Raw genomic sequence first — 26,819 nt, forward strand, 5'->3', positions numbered from 1 at the left:
CCTCGTGACCCCGCCGATCCGGGCACCGGGCGCCGGCGCTTCGGGCGGCCGCGGCCCCTTTCTCCCTTCGGGCCGCGCCGCTCACGTGACGCGGCGACCGGGCCAATCGGCGCGCTCCCCGGCGGCGCGCAGGCTCCGCCTGGCCGCGTTGTGGCGGAGGGCGCCATTGCCAGCCGCGGCCGCCAGCCGCCGGGAGCGGGGCCTGCCGCCATCATGGACTACGGGGAAGGTGAGCCCCCGGCCGCCGCCCCGCATGGCCGCGGCCGCCTCTCTGCGCGCAGGGCGCCCCCCCGTTCCCCCCTTCCCTGCACGCACCTCCTCGTCCTCCTCCTCGCCGCCCCTCCTGGGCCGGGGGAGCTGCGGTGGCGGCCGGCGGCGGGCGGGCTGCGCGGGAGGAGGGCAGAGGAGGGCTGAGGAGCGCGGAGGGGCCCGAGGGGCCCTCCCGGGGCCGGGCGGGCGGGCGGGCGGGAGGGGCGGGGGGCGAGCTGAGGCGCCCGGGGGGCGCGGGGAGAGCGGGGGGCGAGGGGGAGGCGGCGGCGGCGGTGGCGGTGGTGGTGGCGGCGGGGGGGGGGCGGCGGTGGCGGCGCGGGCAGGGCTGGGGGGAGCTCGGGGCGAGCTCCGTGAGGGGTCGTGCCAGGAGAGCCGCCAGCAGCGAGAGCCGCCTGTCGGCGCGGCTCCCGGTGTCTCCCCGCGAGCTCTCGCAAAGCACTAAGTCATTCTTACTGACCCATCCTCTCCAGCTGAAGACAGAGATTGGAGGTTCCCAGATACCCCCATGCATTGTGGTGTGAACATGCCCAGTGGGTCAGTCTCAGGTATGAGCTATAAATACGTCTAACCTCTAAAAAAAGCGTTGGGGCTGAGCAGTCAGTGTTGCCAAAGATGTTAAAAAGGGGTGTTGAAAGTACGTAACGCGGTGTGGCTGCACGTGTTGTGTTCTGGAGGAGTTGTAACTGGCGGGGAGTGAGACTGCGTTCTCACCTTGGGCATGTCAACATGAGCTCCTGCACGGTCCGAGGCAGAACGATGAGGTGTCGGAGGAGCAGGGATGGGAGGGAATGCAGGCTTCACTTATGATGTTGCTCTTTGCATACATCGGTATTTTTATGTTCTCATGGACTATACTATATTCAATTCGTGCTGCTTAGATTGAAAAGAAAGCAGCAGAAACGAGGTCAGAGGATGTTTCCCTCTCACGCGGGCATGGGAAAAGAAGAACCTAGATTTTCTTTTGTAACTGACTTTAAGTAAGGGTGTGGGAAGGAATATACAAAGCATAAAAATAAATGTGATAGAGCAAATGTTAGCTTTTGTTTATGTGCTATTAAAATACCTGCAACTGAAAAGAATATGGATTTTATGGGTAAGGCTATAAACTTAGCAAGACTCAAGAAATGTTTTGAAATCTCTTGCCAGCGTGCAAACAAGTACCAAAAGGTCGTTGATGTATCAATATAAAACTTTTACAATAAACTGTACCTAAGCTTTATTTACAGATGTGACCAAATAAATATTTGCTATTGGATCTCTTCATACACTTGCTGGCTGTTACGTGGAAATAACATGGATTACAGAAGCATCTGCGATTGCAGTATGACTGTTTTCATGATACAATCCTTGAGTCTTAGCTCTTTTGCCAACAATAGTGTTCTGGATTTATTTTTCTTCATAGTAAAATAATTAAAAACTCTGAACTTGTTTTTGTTTTTTTAAATCTTCTATATTGATTTCTAAATAAATGTCCTTTATGTATTTAGTAGAAAAGGTTCTTCTTAAGTTGTAATTTAAATTCTTACTGGAATGTTAACTGGAGTCAATAACCAGAACCTGCTTTTCTAATATCTGATGACAGCAGTATTAAAATGAAACTAGGCTCATCTTATGATAAGTTAATGATGAAACATATTGTACAGTTAAACTATTACTTTCATGTACCTCTGTAAGAATCTGTGATAATTGTTTTTTGTTACTTATATTTATTCACAACAAGTTTAATTATGATGTTTGCAGCTTGAAACACTTGACGTTAATGTTTGTGCATTGCATGTATGTTAGTAAGTAATGAACGAGCCTTTGTCTTGCCCTGATCCTGTACAGTGGGCTAAAGGCTATTTTGTAGGGGTCCAGTAGATGGCAACAGAGGATGAATGTTGAGCGTTTTCTTCTTTGCCCGGTTCTTGGCTAAGTTCTTCCTGTTGGAAATTTTTAGCCAGTTTGAAGCGTGCTTTTTGTTGGATGGCTGATGATGGCTGTGATTCCACCGTTGTCCCTTGCTCATGGCTTGGTTTGAGGCCAGATGATGTAGCCTGTAGAATAAACTTTGTGACAATATATTGAGGTTTTGGTTACTGTAACCATGTCCATTTAACTTGGAAAGGAAAATGGCTTTTGCTGCAACTCCTAAAATTCATTTAGTTGTTGGATTGGTGCCTTGTTTTGCATGGGACTCAATGCATTAAATCTTCTGTATCTATTGACAAAGTTGGGATCTTTAAAGCAGGCATAAATTCTATGAAAAATACAATGTGTCTGGAAAAAATGCAGCTTACAGTTGCACAATGGATCCTGAAGTTTGTTGTTATAAATTACAAATGAAAAATACTCTAGGCAATTATAGCTTGTTTCAAGCCTCTAATTCTGTGTTTTTTTTTTAATTATTTTGAGATTGATATTACGTTTTACTAAAGTTTTAATTTTTATATTCATGATTCATTAATGTAAGATCTTTCTCCTTTCTTTCATCCTCCTAGGCTTCTTACATGTTCCATGTGGGGAACGCTATTGGAAATGATTTAACTTCTTGTGCTGTGAATGTTTTCAATACCTTCTAATCTTAATTTTTTTCTTTAAAAGTGTGTCTCATAGAGTCCTCTGTACCAAGGGAACCTGATTCTTATCTACTACATGTTTAAGTTCTTAGTTCTTTCCTAAGGAAAACAGGTTTTTCATTACTTTATAATGAGGTGTCATCTTGCAGCAATTTTAAGTGATCTGTCTGCTAGATCAGACATTTTTTGTTGTCGTTAAACTTCAGGAATGCATATAAGTGAACATTTTAATGTGTAAGTTGATCTCTTCTTTTAGTGGCCTATGCTTTTTGATTTTAAGGTTAATATATTTTTTCCCCTTTATCATAACTTTTCTCCCTTACTCCGAGAGCATTTAGATACGGTTTAGAAATGGAAAATGGAATAATTCTTCTCTGTTCTGTTTCTGTACTTTAGTTCAGCAGCTCGTTCATCAACACTGTGTGCAAGAAGCTGCAGATACCAAAACCTGATTTATTCCTCTAACAAACGCTATTTCAGATACCTCAACTGTGTCAAAGATTTGGTTTCTTTTTAAACTTCAGGAGCAACAATGAACCATTTTTTTTTTTTCCTCTCTGAAGTATTTATAGATACACAGAATACTTCTTCAAAGGTTTCTTTGCTAAACAGTTACTTTTTAAACTTAAGTGAGACAGAAGTACCAAATTTCTCAGTTGTTTTCCATTTGAAGCAGTGCAATGCAATTCCTAACTGTTTTTTTCCTAGCATTTGAGTACACATTCTCTTAGCGTGTGAAATATTTTCACATTTAGTTTGAGTGCTGTACGCAGTCAGCTTCTGTGCATCTCCACCAGCAATGACGGCCCGAGCTAACAGAAGTGAACGGGGAGCAGGCTATAGGCTGAGAAAGTTGTTTTGTGCAGATGCAGCTTTTTTTTTTTTTTTTTTATGCTCCATGTCTGTCTCTGGCTTTAGTGAGTAGAAGAAGAATCAGAAGTGTGAAAGAGGCCAGCACAAATAGGTTTTCATGTTGGTTGTCAGGTTTGGGAACTAATAGGCTATTTACTGTGAGACTGTAATAATTAAATCTGTGCAAGTGATTCTCATTCAGGTATATTCAGTGAACGCTTATTGCCTTGTACATTTATTTTCTCTTTTCCCCTTTTAGAATAAAGCCTATCTGGAGAACAGACTTGCAAAGTAAAGAAAAGCTCTACCTGAAGAAATATTACACTGGTTATTTGAATGCAGTATCTTTATCAAGTGCTGGTCATGATTCATAAAGTCTGTAAATTTTTTATTAAGTTTACAGCTGGTGAAAAGATCAAGTGGGAGGCCAGTGGTTTGGACAGTAGGTTACTGCCCAGCAGTCTGAAACAGTCAGTGATGAAGCTGGAAGGTGATGGTAAAACCAACTTTATTAGGTCAGGTCTCAGATGCTTCTGTTTCCCACCTTGCCTCCTATGTGTCACACTGTCCATTTGGGGGTGTGGAAGGAATAGTATGAGGGCCCCTTTGGTATATTTAAATGTTTTGGCTGATTAGTAGGTTAGGGATTTTCTGAACTGCAGCCAAAGTCTTAGTGTTTGACATCCTTTGAATGTCTTGTCAGTGGATTTAACCAAGTCCTTTCTTAAATCCATGTAGGTTTTTAGTAACTTCTTGTCACAGGGCAGTGCTGGGACTTGGATATCTATTGCAAAAAAGCATCCAGTTAATTTTTAAGCTTTTTTTTGAAAGTTTTGTTTGCTACCTCCAGTTTCTTGTAGTACAAAACCACCCATGTAATAGTCTGTCACTTTGTAGCTTTTGTGTCCCTCTGTTAAATCTTTTTTCCAAGAGGAGCATACTACAGTGTAGGGAAATGCAGTGCAGCGAGCCTGGGCAGGAGGAGTAAATTGGTCAGTTAGGGAACAGGAATTGCCCATTTGGGGAATGGCAGCCACACTGCTGATGGTACAGATATCCTTGCTGATCCAAGGGTAGGATGAACCTTGGATGAGTAAAGGGAGCATTGAATAGAAACAGACATCAGATGCTGTCCTGGGAAGCACATTTCAATGTTTGCTTTTGTGCTGAAATTTTTAGGAAAAAAAAAAATCACCTTGGTTTGAAGCATAGCTTCAAATAATTTTTTGGAATATTTTTTTTCATGTGAATGTAAAAGTTGGTGGTGTTCCCTCCCCACACTGGTCACTCACTGTACTAGTCAGATTGTGTTGGCAGTGATCTTGACAATGCGTTTTGTTCTTCCATGTTGAATGATGTGATTAGCCTGCTTAACCTAATTACCTTTGTGCCATGAGAGAGACTGTAGATGATAGGGAGCAGGATAAACTGAGGTGAATTATTGGTCCCCTTCAGGCTGTTTTCAAGATGTCAGTGTCTTCTGATTTGATAAACTGCACTTAAAAAAAAAAACTTTGGATCTGAGATTGAACACAGGATCAGCTGAACTTAAAAAGCTTTGCAAAAATTACTGACTTTTTTTTTCTTACATGCCCATATCTTTATGTGGACAGTCTTCAGGGTATTGCCCTAAATGTAAGGAAGTAGATCAGTCACACCAGAGAGGAATATGAGATCTTCATATTAGAAGGTTCAGCAAGTTCTTTAAGGAGTAACATCCTGGAGTTTAGACTGATATCATGTGATGCTACATGATTAGTATTTTGAGAGTTTTTTTCCTACTTTGCTCAATCTTATTGTACATCCCAAATATGGGAAGATGCAGTGCAACTTCCAAGTTCTAGAAGTATCATCCTCAACTTCTTAGGAAGTACGTATGATCACTAAAAGGAGAACAAACAAACCAGCAAATCTTATTTGGAGATTCGATTCAGGCTTGCTAGGGACACCCGTAACAGTGAAATACTCAGCTAAGTACCATTTGCAGTTTTCCTTGCAGATAAAGAAAGTAAATTACAATGGCTGTCTGGTCTAACAAAAAGCAGTTACAAATGGGAAATAATGTATATACATGTACTTATTTTCTACAAAACTGATAGGCACACAGAGGTACTGTATTTTGTTAAATGGGAAATATTTTATTACTTTGAGTGGGCTTATTGCCTGTTCTGGAGAAGTCTTGGGATTTTCTTTGGAATGTAGGAAATAGTGGATAAGTCTTTGTGTGGTTATATTTTTATTCTTTCCGGGTTCACTGATTTTCCTTTTCTACCTTACTTTTTAATGAGGCTTGACTTGACAGGCTTGCTTTCTGTTACCCAGAAATTAGTGTTGGCCAGTCCTGGGAAACAGTGATCATCACTAGAATGTTGATGAGGTGCAAAGCGTGCACCTTACAGAAAGGCTGTGGCTCATGTTCATTATGCAGATCTACATTTTTGTCTTAGAGCTTTGAATTTTTGTGTGGTTATTTTAACCATACTTCTATATAGGACTTAGAGTGTTGAGGAGAAACTTGGTTCTTTTGGCAGACTTCTTTACAAGATACAAAGGTGTCATGAAGTGACATCAGTTCAGCAATGAGGTACCACCCTCTTAGCAGAGTTGGTCACCTGCAACTCAGTGGTGCTGTGGTGGTTTTCTGTTGGTGCTAGAAGGGAGAGTTAGATTGGAGCCTGTATGCAGCGTCTGCATTGCAGCGTGACATGAGCTGTAACCTTGAAGCAGTGTCTCTGTCAACTTCTGAACATTTTTTTGTGGCATTGTTATAGCCAGGTGTCTGAACTGTGTGTGTTATCAAAGGGAGGAAGTGGTCATCATTCTTCACTAACTTCTGATGCTCCACGTCAGGTTTTTTCCATTTAGTTGTCTTAACCTGCGTCTGAATTCCAGCTGACAGAACAATAATCCTGACCTGTCCATTACTGACAAAAAATGTCATCTTCATTTCAATTAAGAGGTTCTCTGATGATGACAAAGACACATGGTTTCCCTCAGCACATTGTTGAAATTGATTCAGAACTGAGAGTGCTGTATTTTGTTTGTAAGCTCTGTGGCAGGTTAAACATTTTACTTAAGAATTTAAGCTAGAATGCTTAATGGGACTTCTCTCTTGCTTTCTTTATAAACATTTTTCTGCTCTTTTTTAGACATGGACCGTGATTATGGGCATGGAGGCTATGGTGGCCCACGATCCATGGACTCTTACCTTAACCAATCCTATGGGATGGAGAGTCATGGAGGTGGAGGCGGAGGAGGTGGTGGTGGTGGTAACAGGTAAAATAATCCTTCAGTTGTCCCAAGAATTGATCAAATACTATTTAAGTTTCAATCATTCTGTTTTCTAACTTAAGTGTTCCTGAGGCATGTTGTTATGATTTTGTATGAACGCTTTTGTTCTGAGTCTTCATGTTCATTAACGACTGGCAAATCTTAAACTGTAAAAGCTAGATTATTGTAACAATTAGCGTTTTTGTGGAAAAGTTCGACACTGAAACAATACGTCTGTGACTGAAAATGGATCAAGTTTTATTTTTTGGTAACGGTTAGTAATTTATAACTGATTGGCCTGACATACTGTTTCTGACATAGCAGACTAGACCTAATTGGCTTAGTGGCTTAGACTGAATCTATCAACATTCCGTTTTCAAGGAACATTTAGGGTATGTGCTCTTTGCTTTGAATGTGCAGTGCTTAAATGGTCTTCCTATTGAATCTGAAAGTCATGTCCAGATTATTTCTTTGGCAGGTACTGATTACACTAAAAATTGTGTGCATGTTCTGGGCTGCTTTGCAAGACGGATTAGTCTAAAAGTAAAATTTCTGATGCAGTGGTCTTAAAGTTGTGTATTTAATGCTAGGATATTATTCCTGTTGCTCTTTCAGATAAAAGCAGTAAGGAACAGCTGATTTGATTTATCTTTTAATATCACATTTGAAGTAGTATGCGTTTCAGAGTAGTGATTCTATCTTGGAGGAAATGAAACATGAAGAAAACTTGGATAATCTGATGGTTTTCTTGTGTGCGCCCTTGAATTCTTGTCTGGCTGTAGCCAGACTACTGTATGGTTCTTGTTCATAGTCACTGTAGTGCCACTGGGCGAGGACAGAACTAAGTAGGGAGGCTGGAGAAATGTTGTGTTTTGCTGCATGGGTCTGTTAAACATTTTAGTTCATTATAATTTGTTTAATGATGAAAATAAGATTGACTTAAAAGACTGAGCAGAGATTGAGGAACGAGCTGTACCTACCATACAGTAATCTGCATATGATTGAGTTTGAATGACTACTTGAACACAGAAATGTCTCTTGCCATGTAATGTTAATATTATGCATGGACTCCTTTAGGTAGCACTATTTTCTGTTTACTTCTCGGTCTTCCAAGACTAAATGTATTTTAAAATGAAGGCATTCAATTTACTATAGATCCAGGCAGAACTTTGAGTCTGTTCTAGTTTATATTTTATCAAGGGGCTGTCTTTCCCAATTCCTGCTTAATCACCTATTATAACCCTGTAGGGACACTAATGTGTTTCCCTTCCAATGGTGTACACATACTGATGGATTTCCAGCCTGACTCCTGCTAACGTAAATCAGACTCATAAATAGCTAAAGATTTCAGCTCCTTGTTACTATACTTAGAAACTTTAAGGACTGTTTTTGTTTCCATTCTGCGTGTATTGAGATAGATTTTCAAAATCTGGAGTTGCTAGACTTAATGGTCTGCAAGGAAAAGATACATGTGCATTGAAGATCATGATCTCTGATTGGGTGACTGAATATTACAGGGAAGATGATTTCCAAAAAGTATAAACTTGCATGGAAGAGCACTTATGTTTTCCTTTAGAATTCTGGGGTGTTTAAGACACAACTGTACCACTAAAAATTATTTTATTTTTTTACTCTCAGTTGAGAACTAAGCCGCCTTTTAACTGCTGTTTAACTGTTAAAATATGAGGGCATGATTTTGAAGAAAGGAGAGTTTGACTAGCCTGTGAATGTCTGCAGGTCATTATTTTCGTCAGACTAGGGCTGGGCTCTAATAATTTAGTAAATGTTGCTGAAAATTTTAATTGACCAAAGTTCAGGCATACTGAACTTTAGAATTGTTTGTAGAAAAAATGGCTCAGATAGCTTTCTATCTGGTCATAGTGTCATTTGCCCAGCCCTAATCAAGATTAAACAATAACACAACTGTACCGACCAGTATAGTAATAAATTGATTTTAGTTGATAAATGTCAACTGATAACATGTCTTTTTGAAATGTATAACATTAGTAAGCTTACTTTTTTTTCTCCTCACTGTGCAACTTTTCCAGGTTTGGACCTTATGAGTCTTACGACTCCGGGTCTTCTCTGGGTGGGCGAGATCTGTACAGATCTGGCTATGGTTATAATGAACCCGAACAAAGCCGCTTCGGAGGTAGTTATGGTGGTCGATTTGACAACTCCTACCGGAATAGCCTTGACTCTTTCGGAGGTAGAAACCAGGGCGGGTCTAGCTGGGAAGCACCTTACTCCCGTTCAAAATTGAGGCCTGGGTTTATGGAGGACAGAGGAAGAGAGAGTTACTCTTCCTACAGCAGTTTTTCTTCACCCCATATGAAGCCTGCACCTGTAGGCTCTCGGGGGAGAGGAACGCCTGCTTATCCTGAAAGTGGATTTGGAAGCAGAAACTATGATGCTTTTGGAGGACCATCAACAGGCAGAGGCCGAGGCCGAGGAGTAAGTACAGAATCTTTTCAGATTCTTTTCACTAGACACTCTTTTAAACCCTTTCAAGACCACTGCTTTAAAATTAATACACTGTTCAGTACAGTGTGTTTTTTTGTCCAAGCAAACTATCATGGTTGACAATGTTGTTTACCCCCTTGAAGCTGTCTTCAAGTAGAATGCAGTCTCTCTTTCGCTCTTGAAAGTAATGAGTAATAGAAGACTAGTTGATAAGGTTTGTTAAATCTCTCCTTTTGTTTGAAAGGCGACGATAAAAGTCATAGGTTTGGTCTAAAAGGGATTAAAAGGACTTGCATTTTTCCTTGTAAGCACTAGCATCCTCATTGCTGGTGGGGAAATTCTTGAATATTGTGAAAGTTTAATTCAAAGCCATTTGAAGTTTTTAGTAGGTTAAAGGTGCAATGTATATGCAAAAAAATAAAACCCGGTTGTGAATGCCAGAGCAGCTTTCATTTCCTGCAAAGGTAAAACTTCAGCTAATTCTTTAGTATGTTCAACACATGCTTTATCAAACATCAAGTCTTCTCTTAAACTTAGTTCTTACTCTGACTTGTGTATTGAAAGAGTGATGGGGAGGAATTTGCAAAGGTAGGTGGCTAGCACTTATAGTGATTCGTATTTAAAATTAAAGCACAACTAAAGGGACATCATCAACTTGAAATCAAGTTCTTTCGCAAACTTCAGATTGATTTCCTGGTAATGTGTCTAACCCTATGGCTTGTATTCATTTTGTTTTGGTGACATATCTTCTACCTCGTTTTCAGTGGATTCCTTTCCAGTGTAGGATGTAAAAACTGTCCAAATTAACTGGACACAAAATAGTAGATGACAGTTTGGAGAAGTAGTGCTTAATGTTTAATGAGCTAGGGAAAAAATACAACAGAAGAGAATAAAAAATAATCCTGACAGATGCACTAACTTTAAGTTGATGGTGTCCCTTTACTTTGGTTTTATAATCCCAATTCTGATTTTTTTTTAATTGCGAAGAGTTCAGTGAATGCTTTTCCGCCTATGCCTCTAGGTACTACTTAACTTTTAAAATTCCTAAGTGTGCCATATCTCTTTGGGAAGCAATTCTTTAATGTTAAACCATACAACTTGCTTGTAGCTTGAAGTCTAGATGAAGATCTTTTTTTTTTTTTCTGGGTCTTTTAAGTGCCTAATTGTCTGGTGGTCTTGTTTCAGAAGGTCTACTTTGGAGCATTCTTGAATACTGTAGTTGTCATATTCAAATTTTAGCTCAGATTTACACATGGCTACTAGCTAGCATGTAGCACGGTATTAGAAATAGTCTAATCTTTATATTTCTCTGCTTGTAAAGCTGAAAGTGTTTGATTCTTAAGCTTGGATGCCATCCTTTCAGAACTCATTTGGATCTGAAAGTTTTGTGCAAAATGGTGACCAAGTAGCCTTATTTCTGTTCTATTTTTGCTTTTGAAATCTTTTTAGTCTTTTACGTTATCCTTTATTACATAAAGGCTAAAGTACTTACCATACTTAAAATGCATTGCACCTTTAATAGATACTGTTTTTAAAAAAGTACTTGAAACTATTCAAGTGCCTACTTTGTTCCAAATTTATAGACATACAATGTAAATGTACATGCTAGGTAGTTCTGTAACTGTCTCAACTAAGTTAATTAATGTGGAGATCTTGTGCATGGACTTTTGATTAAGCAAAGTGCCTGTTTTGATGCATTCAGTCTGTCATATAAAATCTGCTAATAAAACGGGTATCCCTTTTGTGAAAAGTATTTTGAAGTTATTTTCATGTTCTTTGATAGTGTAGTGCTAATTCTCTTCTCACGGTGATTCAAATATTTCTGCTTATCCAATTCATCCATCCAGTTAGTGGGCTGTCTTCTGACCTTTATTAATCAAATAATTGAGCTAATATTAAGAAATGTGTTGGTGTATTGAAAAAAAAAATGCAGCTACCTAAGTTCTCCCTCTTCAGATTACTCATTTATTCCATGCCTTCAGAGGTTGCTTTCATAAATAAGTGTCCACCAATGTCTGTACAGCACTTCAGACGTAACAGAAGGATTTAGTCTTTCAAGTGAATTTTCATTCCTGTTGCTGATGTTTTTTTATTAGACCCTCCAAGCCCAACTTCTGAATTCACTGTTGCGCATTGTCCTGGAATAATTAGTAAAAGACAGACTGAGCTGCCTTCAGTTAATCACTGCCTCACACTGAACAACTTTCTTTATTCAGTTTTCAAATCACTGCTAATAATTTAGAGTAAAGAAGTCTCTCTCTCTTTCTCTCCCGGCTGCTAACTAGAGTGTAGGAAAAAGTAGTTTGGTTAGCTCTGTTTTTTCACCAAGGGGAAAGTCATTCATCATGTGGAGAATCTGAAGAGAGGAGCCAAAATGTTAGGCTGAGATTGAGCTTTGACAGGCATGTTCATCATCTGGACAATGGCTCTGAATAAGCAGAAACATGGTTTATATATGTGTGTTCTACTGGACACCCACAAAACCATTGCACAAAACATCAAAACTGGGAACTTAAATTTCCCCTGCATTTTGTTCCAGAATGCAGAGTTTAGTATAGAGTTACATTTTAAAATAAACACTTGTGCCGAGTAATTGTTGTATTTCTATTGATGTCATATACTAATACCTTTTTCTTGATTTCCCAAATTTCCAGCATATGGGAGACTTTGGAGGAATGCACAGACCTGGAATTGTTGTTGACTATCATAACAAACCCAGTCCTGCAGCAGTTGCTGCAAGAGGAATAAAAAGAAAAATGATACCACAGCCGTACAACAAACCTGGTGGGACGTTTATCAAGAAACCCAAAATGACAAAACCTATTTTGAAGCTGACTCAGAAAAAATCACCTAGTAAGTAAAAAGTGCCAAAATTAAGTTAAAATTGCTATTTTTTAAAATTAATTTGGAGTTTAGTTTTAATATTTAGAAAAAAGACTGTGCTTTTGTAACTTTTTCTACCTTCGAAGTAGTCTATAACAGACCTTTTGAAATTACTTTTCTACTCTTCTAGCTCTTCTACTGCAAAGATAACTTGCTGAATGAAAGTGGACATTTTGATGTGTTTAAATATGTACTGCTGAGAACTGCTTCATCTAGACTTCTTTATAAAGATACTTCATGGGTGCAAATTTTTACCACTGAAAATATTTTCAGATTTTGTGTTCTGTTAATTGGTGATGCCTGACACACCTTAAAATGTGCACCTGTATGAGACTGGGCCTGGTTGCCCAAAGACCTTGATATATGGATGAAATAGAGCATCAACTGTAGTGCAGCTACAATAAAGGCATAAAGTGTGGATGAAGAGGAGAGAGAGGGGAAGGTGAAATAAGAAAACAGTGGAAAATTGTTCTTCAACAGTGGAGGGTAGACAAGAGTTGCTCTTGTAAGTGAAATTCTGTAGTGAAGGCAAGAACTGTAAAGATGATAAACTGGAAATATAAATTACAAAGCATTAGCGACACTTGACTTTTGTAGTTTCCTTGAAGATGTCCTAGAACTCTAATAATTATTGTATTGCAGCCAAAAGTCGAAGGTAGAAAACTTGCTAATATGGTTTGAATAAGTTACTTGCTTTGAGGCAATGTAAATTTCACTTGAAGTATTAGCAACAGCATGTGCAGTGGGCGAATTTTGGTTTTGTGTTTGTAGCTTTCTCAGTGATTTCTCTCTGCAGTGTTTTATATAGTTTTGTTATAAATCACACCTGAAAAATGTTTAAAATCATTTAAGCTCAAAGCTAGCAAGGTAAGTGTGCAAATTTGGGAGAAACTATGATTTATGGTTCTTACTTGCTCTATTTTATATTAAAAAGCTGTTAGTTTTGAATTCAAAGCTAAGATAAAATTTTCAACAAGTGGGCATATAGAACAGATTAATTTGCATTTTGTACAGGGACTGTAATATTGGACTTGCTAATTTTGGTGTTGTGAAATAGGTCCATAAAATACACATCCAAATATCTCAAAAGACTTGCATGTCAATGGTTTCTTCTCTTAGCTGTTCTCAGTATTTTTTATAGATTCTACTTTCCTAACCTACCTTCAGATAGACCAGTTCTAGCACATTATTTGTTTCCATTCACTAATTTCCACAACCCAAGGAGTGTTATATACCATGTAAGATTGAAGCTATGTTAATGGAGTAGGTGGTACCTACTAGAATGCACTATAATCAACTTGTTCTGTGGTTCTGACATGGGTGTGGGGGAAGACTGAGTGGCTTGGTACAATTTTCCAAGACTTGAACTGAAAGATGCTCTAAGTGGTATTGTGTACTTGAAAACTAAGAAGTGGGTATCAACTAACAGGGTGTACACAATGAGCAATATATCTCGAAATGTCTTTTTATCGTTTTTATTGTCTCATCTATCTCAAAAAGTCATGACTGTCCTTTTTAGTCATGACTTCTTTGTTTTGTGGAGTTAGATACCAGTGATTGTTTTTGAAAGACTGGTTAGCTTATATTCCTAAGAATACCTGATTTTGCTTTCAGGGTTATTATTAAAATATGATAAATTGTAGATCTAGACTGTGTTAGGTGCAGAATAAGTTGACTTTTTTCCTGAATATTTTATTGCTCTAAAATTAATAGACAGTAATATTAAACAGCATTTTTGTATTACTTATTTCTTCCTTATTTTATGCTTATAGACATGAAGTCATCTTTCCAGGATTCCACGATAGAGGTAAAGACTCTAAGAACTAGAAAATGCTTGATTCTTTCACAATTTGGATGGTATACCTTAAGACAAATAATAAAGTTAGAGGTACAAAAACTAAGGCTTAACTATGTAAGTTTCTTTGCAAACTTGATTTTTTTTTTTCCTTTTTATTTGAAACTGTCTTATTTTAGTGTCAGTTTGAAATCTCGCTGACTTCAAGTGAAAGGGGTAGCTTGTGCAAGTAGTCTGGAAAGGGAACTTTAAAGTGTGTTTGTACACCTACCGACTATTTTTGTAATACACAGCTGTCACGTGAACACTTCTCACATCTTCATAGGCAGACAACTTGATTTCACATACCAATGACCTTTGGCTTGGGTGGGTTGAGAAATGAAGTATAAAATGACAGGGAAATTACAGCAATGAGGGAGAATGGATAGATGAGATGTCAGTAACATTAAGGGGAGAAGGTAAATGGAAACAGAATCGTTGTTAACAGATGTTTTCTGTTAAGGTGCAAAGACTAGTTCCCACCTGCAGAAAGATTAGTTGCCAATAGCATGCAAGAATGAGATTAAGCTAAGCTTGTATATATCCTCGTTCCATGTTAAGAGACTGAAATGTTTTTCCCTTGTCGTTGAGTGGAAGTATTAACGCATTCCCAAGGAAGTATTTAAAAGTCTGAATTGGCAATCAGAAGGTTTATGTAGAAGACAGTGAGAATTTTGACTTTGAAACTAGTTTATAAAGATATTCTGGCATGAAAGATAAATGCATAGTTTGTGGTAGTTTTACATTGAGCCTTTTGTGGTTGCTCATTTCACTTTCATCTATTGTTATATTTGATTAAAAATAGCAGGTAACAAATTAGTGGAAATAATTCATGTTGTTTGCTGGATGTAGGATGGCATTGTGTTTTTTCCATTTGTAATTTGTGGTTTTGACTTAGGAAATTGAAGTGGACACGAGTGGTGCAGTTGTTATATATGAAGACTTTACAAGAGATGCTTATGATCTTGGGTATCAGACTTTTGGAGGTAAGTCAGTTTGCTTTGTCAGGTAAGGTTTTATAGATACCGTATTTGTATGACTTTGGGTGAATAGATTTAGTATGCATGTATGTATGACCTCTAATAATTATTGCACAGCGTGACTCTTTTTAACAAATCTTATGAATTTAGGCCGTGGAGAAAAAAATTGTTTGTAATGTCCGTCGTGTGTTTTCTTTGTTACGTGGTTATAGGACTTGCTTTAATTCTGAATTTCCTTTCTTTTATGCGTGTAATCTAGACCCCTACCTGTTGGAAACAGGTATTTAAATTTGTCATTTTTAATGGAGGAAAACAAAAGAAAACTTCTATGGCATTTAAATAAGCCTTAAAACAATGTTGGTGTAGGATCTGCGTTTTGTGACTATATAAAAGGTGTTTGTGGAAGAGACAGGGAAGACTAACACTGCCCGGAATGCTAGACTTTTTGGGAATATAACACTTTAAAATCATTCTGTGTTTTAAGATGGCAAAGGAGAAGTTAAAAGCGAAGAAGAAGAAAAGAGACGAATTGAGGCCAGAAGAGAGAAGCAAAGGCGTAGAAGGGAAAAAAACAGCGAAAAATATGGTGACGGATACAGGTTTGTGTTATAACTTGTCTCGTGGTGTGGTTTTCTCCTGCTTTATCCTTGTTTTGTAAGAATATGCCTTCATTCCTGAAAGGCCCTTATGGACTGATTTCAAAAGAAAAATAAATGAACAAATGAGCAGAAATAAACAGCACCTTGCACGTTCAGCTCTGGGACCTGCAGCATAAGGAAGACATGGACCTGTTGGAGTGGGTCCTAAGGAGAGCAGTGAAGATCATCAGGGAATGGAGCACCTCTTCTACAAAGAGGTTGAGAGAGTTAGGATTAGTTAGCCTAGAGAAGAGAGCTCCAGCAAAACTTGATAATGACCTTATAGCAGTCTGTAGGCATTGAAGGGGGTCTACAGGAAAGATGGGGAAGGGACTCTATCAGGGAGTGTAGTGATAGGACAACGGGTAACAGGTTAAAAAAAAAAAAAAGAGTAGGTTTAGATTAGATATTTGGAAGAAATTAACTCGGAAGGGATTGCACAGATAAATTCTGGATGTTGCATCATTGGAAGTGTTCAAGGCCAGGTTGGATGGGGCTTTAAGAAGCCCGATCTAGGAGGTGTCTATGCCTGTAGCAGGGTTGTTAGGACTAGGTGATCTCTAAGGTCCCTTCGAACCCAAATCATTCTATGATTTGCACAACATTCACGCAGGAAATGCACAAGTTACTTACATGTTCTCACTGACAAGTGTATCAGTGCGCACTTGAGAAGCAGCTTAGAAGGGTACTGCTTTTGAAATATGTAATCTAGTGAAACAAATTCATATTCAGGCTGAGCTAAGTTGTTAGAAATTGACCTGGTTCTGTTTTTTTGTATGTATGGTGAGTTATTTTGTAGCAATAATAAGTAGATAGTTCTGTAACTAACTTCAATTTTGCCACAGTCAAGCTGGCTGTTGGCCGGGGCTGTACAAAACTATTCTGCTTTATGTGAATGCAGTGTATGATTGTTGCGTTAGTGCCTCAGTAGTACTGAGGAGGCCACATTTCCTTGTAAGGATTTAGTTTTTGTATGGAAAACGAGCTTTGAGTTAGTTCTTTTAATAGTCTGTAGTTAGTAAATCATTGGCTTGACTTTGGTAAGTACTACAAAAGATAACACAAATTGGAGAGCTATGATAGATAAACACACTGAATAATATGGTTTTACAATAGCTAGCATCTGGTTTTGGTAGTTTTTCTTCTGCATAGATAACTTACTAGTCTCAGATTAGCCTTTTTTATTTGGTTCTTGTAGCAGGTATCTTTCCTAATGGTAAAGTAGTAAATTTTTTTTCCATTTAGGCTTCTTTAAGGAATACTTTTTTCCTATTAATTTTCTGGTTAGGTTTGTCAAGTCCTCATTGTTTTGAGGGGAGAGGGAAGAATGTTTCTTTAATTGTAATATTATTTATTGTATTTCTCTTCCTAGAATGGCATTTACTTGCTCATTTTGCAAATTTCGAACATTTGAAGAAAAAGAGATTGAGTCCCATCTGGAGAGCGCAGCTCACCAGGAAACATTGGATCACATCCAGAAGCAAACCAAATTTGACAAAGTAGTGATGGAGTTTCTTCATGTAAGACAATGGATTTTTAAATGTTATCTAATGTTTTTACATTAGGATGTTATTAGAAAGTATCATTTAGTCTTCAAAATATGCTTAATTCATTATCATTCTTTTTGGAGAAGACTTCTGGTGCAGTGTGTATTGTTGAAAGTGAGGCAAATATAGTCATTAAAATAATGTTACAACTGTAACTTCACCCAGTTACAATTAAAAGTAGTGACTTAAATGCCCAATTAATTGCTATTTATTTTTACTCTCTTTTCTTCAGAATAAAGCTATTCCAAGTAATATTTTAACTATGGGTTCCTATTGTAACATAAACCCTCAAACATCAGCCATTACACTTTCTTTTTTCTGATTCTCTCTAGGAGTGTATGGTAAATAAATTCAAGAAGACAGCTATGCGTAAGCAACAGACAAGTAACCAAACAGACAACGCTCAAGCTGTTGAAAAAGATATAATGGAAGGTGAGTAATGATAGTGCATGCTATGGAGATCAGTTTCCACATCTTTTTTCTACCTGGTTTGTGTTCCTTGACTCATTTTTGATGTTCTGTGAAATGTAAGCACAGTCAGAGATAACAAACTTTAGATTTCCTGCCCAGGTAGCCTTGTCATAACACAAGATAATGTTTTGCTAAGTACTTGACAAATAGAATTATGTAGGCCTCACCACAGTCTTATTCAGTGTTGCCATGAGGAATGGCAACAGGTGGGTGCAGTTAGATTGAAAGAGATCACTTAATAAAGTGGTAACATGATAATGATTAATATGATGTCAAGGTGCTAGATGATATCAGTGGGATAATTGTGTTTTTGAGGCAGGCTGTGACAAAAGGAGGACTTGGAGCACTTTCTAATCCATGGCTACCCAACATGCATCTTGGCCTTGACTTACGTTTTTTTCCCCACTTGGCTGCTCTACAGACTGTTTTCTAAAGGCATTTGTGTCCCTCTACCTTCTTGTGCCACATCCCTCTGCTTTATCCTTTGCTTGAGAGCTTTCAAAAAATGCACTAGAGCCAGAAAAGACATCTTTGGAGTCCCTTTACTTCAAACAATAAATATATTTAAGTATTGCATTTGCTTGAATTTAAACTTTGAAAGTTACTTAATGGATGTAGCCAACATCTTAACAGTCTCACGTTATTTTTATGTATTCTGCTAAAGTACAGGAGGGCCTGTTTACCTTTATGATCAGAATGCTCTGTTGGGAAGCTAACATTAGAACTTGGAACAGATTTACATTGGATTCATACAGTTTTTCTTGGTGTTGAGGGATTGGGAGACAAGGAAATACATTAGGTGCTCTTATGAGGGGTGAAGTTAATTCAGCTGTTTTGGTGAAAAACTGATTTAAGGTTTGGTTCTTGTATTAAAATGCATATTATTAAGAATATTGGTCATTGTAGATCTTAAATAGTAGACATTTTGTACATTCAATTTATGATTTGTTCATCAGTTTTATTTCCCTCTATTTAGGCAGGTAAGGTGTTCATATATCATAACCTCAGGCATCAAGCATAATTGCTTGAATCTCATACATGGTCTGTGGAATGAAGGAATTGGAGTATCAGGTGAAAAAAAAATCTCTACCAACATTCTCTTCAGCAAGCCTAGTTCTGATGCCTGAATTTGTGTGAATATTCCCTGTGATTCAGTTTGACATGTTTACCAATTGAGAGCTCTAACTTACTGGTATAAAACATCCAATCCTTTCTCCCGTTCCCCTGGTTTAACACTTTTTGTGTTAATGATTTGTTGCATGTTCTTTGGCAGGGGTTACTGCTGATGACCACATGATGAAAGTTGAGACTGTTCATTGCAGTGCTTGCAGTGTGTATGTTCCTGCATTACACAGTTCCGTTCAGCAGCACTTAAAATCTCCTGATCACACAAAAGGAAAACAAGTAAGATATGACATATTTAAAAAGAGATTTAAAAAAGGCATAGTTTCATAGTAGGTGAGAAATGTGGTACTCAGTGTAAATAACTTCTAAATTCTTATCAACACTATTTATTCTGTAGATATCTAGAATGTTCTCTGTAAACGTAATGTCTCATGAACTAGCTGGCACTTTAATCCCCACAGTGAATAAAAGGTGGTGTGCTTCATAGCCAACAATAGTAAGTTCCAAGAATGTTAATAAGAATAACTTTGTTTTTATTTTAGGGGAATTTTGCTGCCATTAAGTGTCAGAAAGATTGTTACTCAAATCATAAAACATAATATATATGTTTCCAGCAATTTAACAGTACTGGTATCCTTTCTTTGATTGGCTATTATCCTTTTAATATGAAGAAAAGTGAGAGCAATTTAGAGTTAGAAGTAGTATGGAATTGGATCCTATTACAATTCATGATAATCTTCCAACATTTCCAGCAACATTAGAAGAATAGCATGAATGAAAAAAAAATCCCAGTTGTCATAGTACAAAAAAGATTTCAAAAGTAATGTTTTTTTTTAATGAAGTTCTATAATCATGAACCATAGGCAGTTGTGGAAAAGCATGGGTATTATCTGTAAGTGAGAACAGTTAACTGTGGGAGTAGATAAGTGCATGGTTATATGTAGTTCATTATATGACCAAGACCTGAATATATATCTTAATCAAACTAAAGCAACAAACTATAAACACTATCAAACTTAACTTCTAGCTGTGTAATAAACTGAATTGAATGCCAAGAATGAGCATTTTGTGCATTATTACTTTCACAATTTTCCTTACAGAAACAGACTACGAATTCAAATATGTGACAGAATAGGTGTATAATAATTATTCACTGTTACATCTGTTTCTTAGGCCTACAGAGAACAAATAAAAAGGGAGAGTGTTCTTACTGCTACCAGTATCTTGAATAATCCAATAGTCAAGGCACGGTATGAGCTGTATGTGAAGGTAAGATGTGAAGAGTACAATACACTTTACAAATGAGTTAATCTTTGTTTAGAAGCAAGGGTTCCTGCAGGTGACTTTGTACTGTAAAGTACTGTACATGCAACTTGTCTAATTCTGTTTGATAGAATTTCTAGGATTCGTGGCAGCATACAGACAGTGGAAGCTTACAACATTACTAGTCATGGTCAGAGAATTTAAAAGATGTGGCAGCCTGTGTTACAAATTCACAGCTTGAGAAATATGTGAAATCATTTTGGCAAAATATTTTTTCCTTTTCTGGGCCAGACGTGACTTTCTGTAGTAACATTTTCCCTGTGCCTAACCAATAGATGATTTCAGAAAAAGCAATACTGTATTGCAGAAATATGACAAGATGGTAGCCAATGCAGTATTTAATTGTAATTTAAAAGGTTGAATTTAGTCATGTTCTGCAGAATTATGTACAATTGAATGCATAATTCAGTTTCAGACAGCTCTTCTATATCTGTTAAGAAAAGATGGCAACTACCAGCTACCACAGCTTAGAATATTTGACTATTTTCAGCTCTCTGCTGGTATTCCCTATGGTATGGCATGCATGTGCATTGTCCTTTACAGCCCCCTAGTGGGAAACTGGTGAAAAGGGGATTGGAAATGTGCCATTTGCTAGTTGGAAAATTGAAGATTGTCTTCACAAGGAGGTCACTGCCATTTTCAGAATGCTTGCCATTGGTATTTGCCAAATGCAATACACTTCTAGCAGCACCTGCTCAGTGAGATATATCTAGCTTCTTGGTTATGCTAATCCCTCTCATAATTAATGCATAATCAACTGCAGACCAAAGGAGTCAGTAGTTCTTATGCAGTATGTGATGAACCAGTCTATGTATTTGGTGCCTGCAGTTTTTCAATAGAGTAGAAAATCCTGCTGACAGCTGAAAATCAGTTGCTTTGAGATGATAGGCAGATTGGCTTGAGGAAACAAAAACACACACAAAAAACATTCTTTCAGAAGGCTTTGTGTATGCAGCATATGCAGAGTGGAAAGAAGAAATTTGGAGCAGGGAGGACCTGGCAGGCTGAGTCCTGGCTGTGTTGACTGCCTGGCTCTGGCAAATACCAGGCAAGCAGTTTTGGGGATATTTGCTGCCTTTTGCATAGTGTAAGGCATTTCAGGATTGAACGCTCTGGCTAATGTTTGACGGAAAATTGGGGGTGTGGACTGACTTCTGGTCTGGAGTAAGCTAACTGACAAGCAATAATTGTCTTGGAGAGTCCTTGGCTACTTTTGAGCAAAATGCCATTTTTTCAGCTGAGGCTGAAATGGTAGTTTGGGGGCTTTTTGGTAGGGTTGTCTTCAGATGGACGTGTAGAACCCACATCGCCCAGGAGAGTGGACAGCTTCAGGGAGCACCTTTCCACACTGAGCCACGGTCAGGGTTTGGAGTGGTGCCTGCCCTGGGTGCTGATGCTGCGGCCTTGGCTTGGGAGGGCACAGGTGTGCCTGCAGTGGGGCTCTCCCCAGCAGCAGTGAGCAGGAGCTCACTGGTGGGTCTGGTGACTGGGTTCAACTGGGTGACAGCTCAACATGTGACTTACTCCTTTACCTAACAATTAATGGAAAATGTTTTCTGTTCTTTGATTTAATCTTCTTTCCATGTAGAAGACTATTCCACAGGTTGCTTGCTATATGTGCAAAATGAAATAAAACAAACTCAGCAGAAGGACTGTTTATCATATATATTAGTGGAGGCATTCTGAAGTTTACCTCTGAGGTAGGCAGACTGCAGGATCTTGGATCAGGTTTGTTAGGCCTGTTACAAATAATACTGAGGCTAGTTTCTTGGGTCACTTGAATCATGAACACATTTTCCTGTAAACACCACTTTAGTTTCAAGCTTTCAGTGCAATTTAAATATTCTAGAGACAAGGAGCTCAAAGGATGCATCTCTTGGGAATAAAATACTTAACTGCTTACATTCTTATGCTCCATAGATGTGTGAGTGTATATATATATTTAAGCCATCTAGGAAGATGGTACCAGTGTGGCTGTCAAAATCAACTAGCATCAACATTGTTTCTATGTTGGATGTGTTAAATGCTACATCATTGGGAAGAAGAGTGCAATCATTAGGATCTTCCCTGGAGGGTAGTAACTTTTGCCTTAGTTTGAGAATTTAAAATGCTTTTTTTCTCTGAAGAAACAGTAGGGGGAAAAATCTTTTTTTTGGGGGGGGGGAGGGAGGAGGGTGATTATTGTGTAGAGATCTGTTCAGCTAGAAATAGTGTGCTTAATCCAGTTCTTGTAGGTTAGTTGTAAGTTGCATACTGTTCTCACAGGAATTAACAGTATCTTTTTTCTGTAGCTTGTCCTCAGGAGTCAGGAACAGTTGAGTTGTCTGTGGGAGTGTGAAAGTAGTTCTTTCAGAAGTACATTCTTCAACTGCAATTCATGATCATACCTAGCCCAGACACAAGAGTATTTTAGTTTTTTCCTTTTGCATCAGATATATAGATGTACTTTTAACATCCTTGTGAATGTGTTACAGATACAAGCCACGTTTTTGTTCTTGTACTAGGAAACAATACTATTTTCTAATGAAAAGCTAATGCTAACAAAAAGCATTAAAAGTTTACAGATCTTAACGTAACTGTTTTCACTCTGTTACTGTTCGAGCGTGTATTTGAAGCTAACCAGGTGGAGTATTCTTAACTCCATTTATTTCTGTGCCCATCTTTGGAAATCCTTGTTGCTGTGCCCAAATGTGATTGAAAATACTTGCTTGATCCCAAGGAGGATAGTACCAGAGGCTTTTTAGTCGAGGTCTTTCTCACTTCTATCCAGAAAGGGAAGTAGATGAGTACAGTTTGGAGAGTTACACAAATACCAGCTGAAGTAAGTTTTGGATGCTTACCTTATTATTTCACAATGCTTTCCACTGATGCTGGAGTTAAACTGGTTCAAGCATTCTCTTTTCTTTTGCGAGCCAGTTTACTGAGCTAATAGGTATCCTTGGTATTTCACTGTTGGACAGTGTTACAGATTGGGTGAAGTAATTCTTGGTGCTCTGTAGCCTCTCAGTGCTTGCATACTAGTGGTTCACCTAAAAAGTGGCCTGAACTTTAACTGTCAGATTTGGGGTTTTCTTGTTTCCCTAGGTCTCTGATAAGTTGTTATACCAGCTTTCTATATACTTGGCCTTTACCTTTGAGAGTCTACTTCTAAAAAAGCGAAACACCAGTATCTTAAATTTAAAATTTTGCCTTATTCATGGGGCTTTATATGTGGCAACTATGGCTTTGATTTGGCAATGAGTTGATTGGACTCAGTAGATACTACAAACTAAGAGCTTTCCAGTCACTGGAATTAAAAAAACATTATTTTGTACTGTTTGAAAAAATAATATTTAAAATGTTTGTTTTCTGTTTTCTCCTCCAGGGTGAAAATCCATTTGAAATTAATGATCAGGCTCAGGAGCAGCAGACAGAAGAAGAGGACAAGGCTGATGAGCCAGCTGAAGGTGAGGAAGAAGAGGAGGAAGAAGAGGAAGAAGAAACTGAAGAACAAACTGACTTCACCTTAGACCACACTGAAGATAACTAAGTGAAAGAAAACACAAATGAAAACAAATGAGGGGGGGCAAAACAGCTTTTTATTTCTGCTCAAAAGTGGCTAAGACTCTTTAGTAGTCTCATTTGAGAGTTGTTGAAGATTCCCCACCCTATGCATGCATTCCATTCTGTGGACAACTTGTTTATATAATTCCTCTGTGTTTCTGATTTTGTTTAAAATGAAATTAAGACTATTTTAGTTGAGCTTTTTATAGCAAACTGACTGTTAAAGCTGATTAAAACATTGTGTTGTATATTTTTTTAAGCATCCTATTTTTTTGGTGTGTGTACTGAAAGTTGGATATAATAGTTTTTTGGTCTAATCAATTGAAAAGAAAGGCTGGTCTGTGGGGTAAATATTTTAAATGCTGTACAGCATAAGCTTATCATATTTACCTCTCGATATGGAATGAGTAAACTTCAAAAATTGTGCTGTTGAGTGTGGCTGTTTTGGGGACTGCATTGCACTCTGTATAATAGAGTATGTGTAATAGTATGCCTTGTAGCTTTTTGTGATAAGATGTACCAATTTGTAGCAATAAAACACTTAAATGTTATTGTTTAAAGTGTCTATGGTTAAGTATTTCAAGTGTTTCCCTCTGACTACTAAATTTGTTTTGAATCAAATCTTGATTGATGCTATGATTATTTAAAACTTGTAGTTACATCTTAGCAACTCACGTTACTTCTTTTTTGTTGTTGTTTTTTTTTTTTTTTGATACATTCAGACTACATCTACTAGGACAGACGTAAGGTACTGTAGCCTCTATGCTGTGCCCGGGAAAGTATACTTTTAGTATATGTACATGCTGTTTACTGCTGGCTGTCTTACAAATTTCTTAGTGCAGTGTGTTTTTTCAGTTCCTTCTAATGTAGCTTTTGACTAAAGGGAACTGGAAATGTTTGATATAAGTTTTTCTAACTACAGCTAAGTAATTTGCATCATTTTTCCCTAAGTGGCAATGTTTAATAGAAGTAACTATGCAGTCTTTTTCAGAAATTATGGGGAAATTCTTTCAAAAATCTCTTGTGTGATTTGAGCACCTTTCCTTTGGAGAATATTCGTGTTAATTTGTAACTATCGCTGTGTACAGGTGGTCTATGCAGAGTGGGTAGAAGTTAGGGAGAACTAAAATTCTTCAAAATAGAAGATAGGAAGAAATAAGATTCTTAAAAAAAATATTTTTTTTGGTGATCTACTGTAGATCCTTGACTTCTTGTTTCATGCATGGTTTATAAGTTTGCATTAAAAAAAAAAACCACACATGTTGCATTATGTTAGACTTGATTGTTACATTTGTAAGTGGATTAGCTTTAAACTAGTTAGCATGGGCTGGTTGGAAGATGTGTTGAGCCTGAAGCTGGTTGAACAATATTGTTTTTGGATGTGTAAGTTTAAAATAATGAAGTATTTCCTAGATCACTGAACATTCATTCTCCATTTTAAGCTTAGAAATAAGGTTCTTATTTGTAATACTTAGTAAGGCAGAAAGATTATACTTTAAAAGTAGTGATTCATCTCTTTGTGTTCTATTTGTAGACCTCTTGCCCTACAAGAAGAAGATGCTGATCCCTTCCCAGACAGCTTAACAGGAACTGTAGCAGTGTTCTAGAAACTGATAAGTTTTAGCATGAGAACTTCTGTGACAGTTAAGAGAACCAAGATGCTGCCCAAATTTCTGCAAGTGTATTTTTTTTTTTTTATTGCTGTATAATCTCAGGACCTTTGAACTCTATTCATTTCTGATTTAATTTGTAACCTAAAAGATAACTTTGATTTCTTCCTTATACTGTCATTTCTAACTGATGTTAAGTGATAGCTTAAATGACCTTTCTTCTAAGGCAGCTGCTAACTATAATGGACAAAATTGCTTTTTTCTATAGGCTTAGAAGGAACTTTTAATGGAACTCTGGGTCCCTTTTCATCAAATTCAGTTAAATTTCTTACATCGTTAACGAACTATGGAAATAATTTCAGAGGGAGAGATAGAAGGCTGTTCTATTCCAGATATCAGATTCCTGGTAGGCCATGGGGTCTGGGGCCTTGGTGGGAGTTGGTGCCCAGGGTCCGCCAGGAGGTCCAGGGGCTCGGAAGGAGTCGGTACACAGGGTCCGCCATGGGTCTGGGGCCTGTGTGGGATTCGGCACCTGGGTTCTGCCATGGGGTCCGGGGCTTCGGTAGGAGTCAGAGTCCTGGGGTCCACCGCAGGGTCTGGATCCTCAGCAGGAGTGCGTTCCTGAGGTCCGTTGTGGTGTCAGGGGCCTCGTTGGGAGTCAGCGCATGAGGTCCACTGCAGGCTCCAGGGGCTTGGCTGGTACCCAGAACTAAATGTCTCCTAGGAAGAATCCCCAGCATTTGCAGAAGCTTCCCTGGAGGAGGCAATGGTAGCTACCAGGCCTGTAGCTACCTCCAAACTAGGGCCAAATTTTTTAGAGCCCTGACCTGCAGATATATCCTCAATATCATCTGATATTGACAAGCAATTCTCTATTTGGTGCTAGCCAAAAAGTTTTGCACGACAAAATCAAGTAGAGGCAAAAGAAATTTCAAGGTGTCTAACTCCCTCCAAAGTTTGCCAAAGTTCTTAGATACCTACCCTGAAGCTGTCCGAGGACAGGGTCCACAACTAAATCTGTATCTGTGATTCTGTAATGTGGCTCTTACCTATAAGAAGGGTCAGAAGGAAGGTATGGGAAACAACAGTCCTCACAGCCTGACCTCACTGCCAGGGAAGTTTATGGAAGAATGTTATCTTGAATGCAGTCACGTGTGAAACAGCTTGGGGACCAGGCCCAGTCAGCAAGGGTTCATGAAAGGCAAATCCTGCCTGACCAACCTCGTCTCCTTCTATGACCAGGTAAGCCATGTGGTGGATGAGGGAAAAACTGTTGACGTAGTCAACCTAGATTTGAGGCAAGCCTTTGACATTGTCTCTCACAGTGTTCTCCTAGAGAAGCTGTCAGCCCATGGCTTGGACAGGTACACTCTTGCTGGGCTAAAAACTGGCTGGACAGCCAGGTCCAGAGAGTGGTGGTGAATGGAGTGAAATCCAGCTGGTGACCGGTCA

At 38.5% G+C, this 26,819-nt stretch overlaps 1 protein-coding gene across 2 annotated transcripts; it reads left to right on the forward strand.

The window, feature by feature from the left end:
* The first annotated feature begins 154 nt into the window (after positions 1–154).
* Positions 155–24,320, forward strand: ZNF326 (zinc finger protein 326). Of its 2 annotated transcripts, XM_032191964.1 has the most exons (13): positions 155–229; positions 741–815; positions 6,830–6,956; positions 8,999–9,404; positions 12,068–12,266; positions 14,069–14,103; positions 15,029–15,116; positions 15,595–15,709; positions 17,121–17,268; positions 17,628–17,727; positions 19,040–19,170; positions 20,065–20,160; positions 23,579–24,320. In XM_032191964.1, the coding sequence occupies exons 1-13, from the start codon at positions 214–216 to the stop codon at positions 23,741–23,743; spliced, it is 1,701 nt and encodes a 566-aa protein (XP_032047855.1). In that variant the 5' UTR covers positions 155–213; the 3' UTR covers positions 23,744–24,320. The 2 variants fall into 2 exon arrangements, with proteins under 2 accessions (XP_032047855.1, XP_032047856.1); XM_032191965.1 differs by lacking the exon at positions 741–815 and having other exon boundaries at positions 157–229.
* The last annotated feature ends 2,499 nt before the right edge of the window (positions 24,321–26,819 follow it).

The sequence above is a fragment of the Aythya fuligula genome, chromosome 8, assembly GCF_009819795.1.
Source record: "Aythya fuligula isolate bAytFul2 chromosome 8, bAytFul2.pri, whole genome shotgun sequence".
In the NCBI taxonomy this organism is placed as follows: Eukaryota; Metazoa; Chordata; class Aves; order Anseriformes; family Anatidae; genus Aythya; species Aythya fuligula.

Excerpts from the sequence above, each read along its gene's own strand:
- ZNF326 (XM_032191964.1), top strand. Across the intron at positions 19,171-20,064 it reads ATCACACAAAAGGAAAACAA|GCCTACAGAGAACAAATAAA; the intron begins GTAAGATATGAC and ends TCTGTTTCTTAG. Across the intron at positions 20,161-23,578 it reads GGTATGAGCTGTATGTGAAG|GGTGAAAATCCATTTGAAAT; the intron begins GTAAGATGTGAA and ends TTTCTCCTCCAG.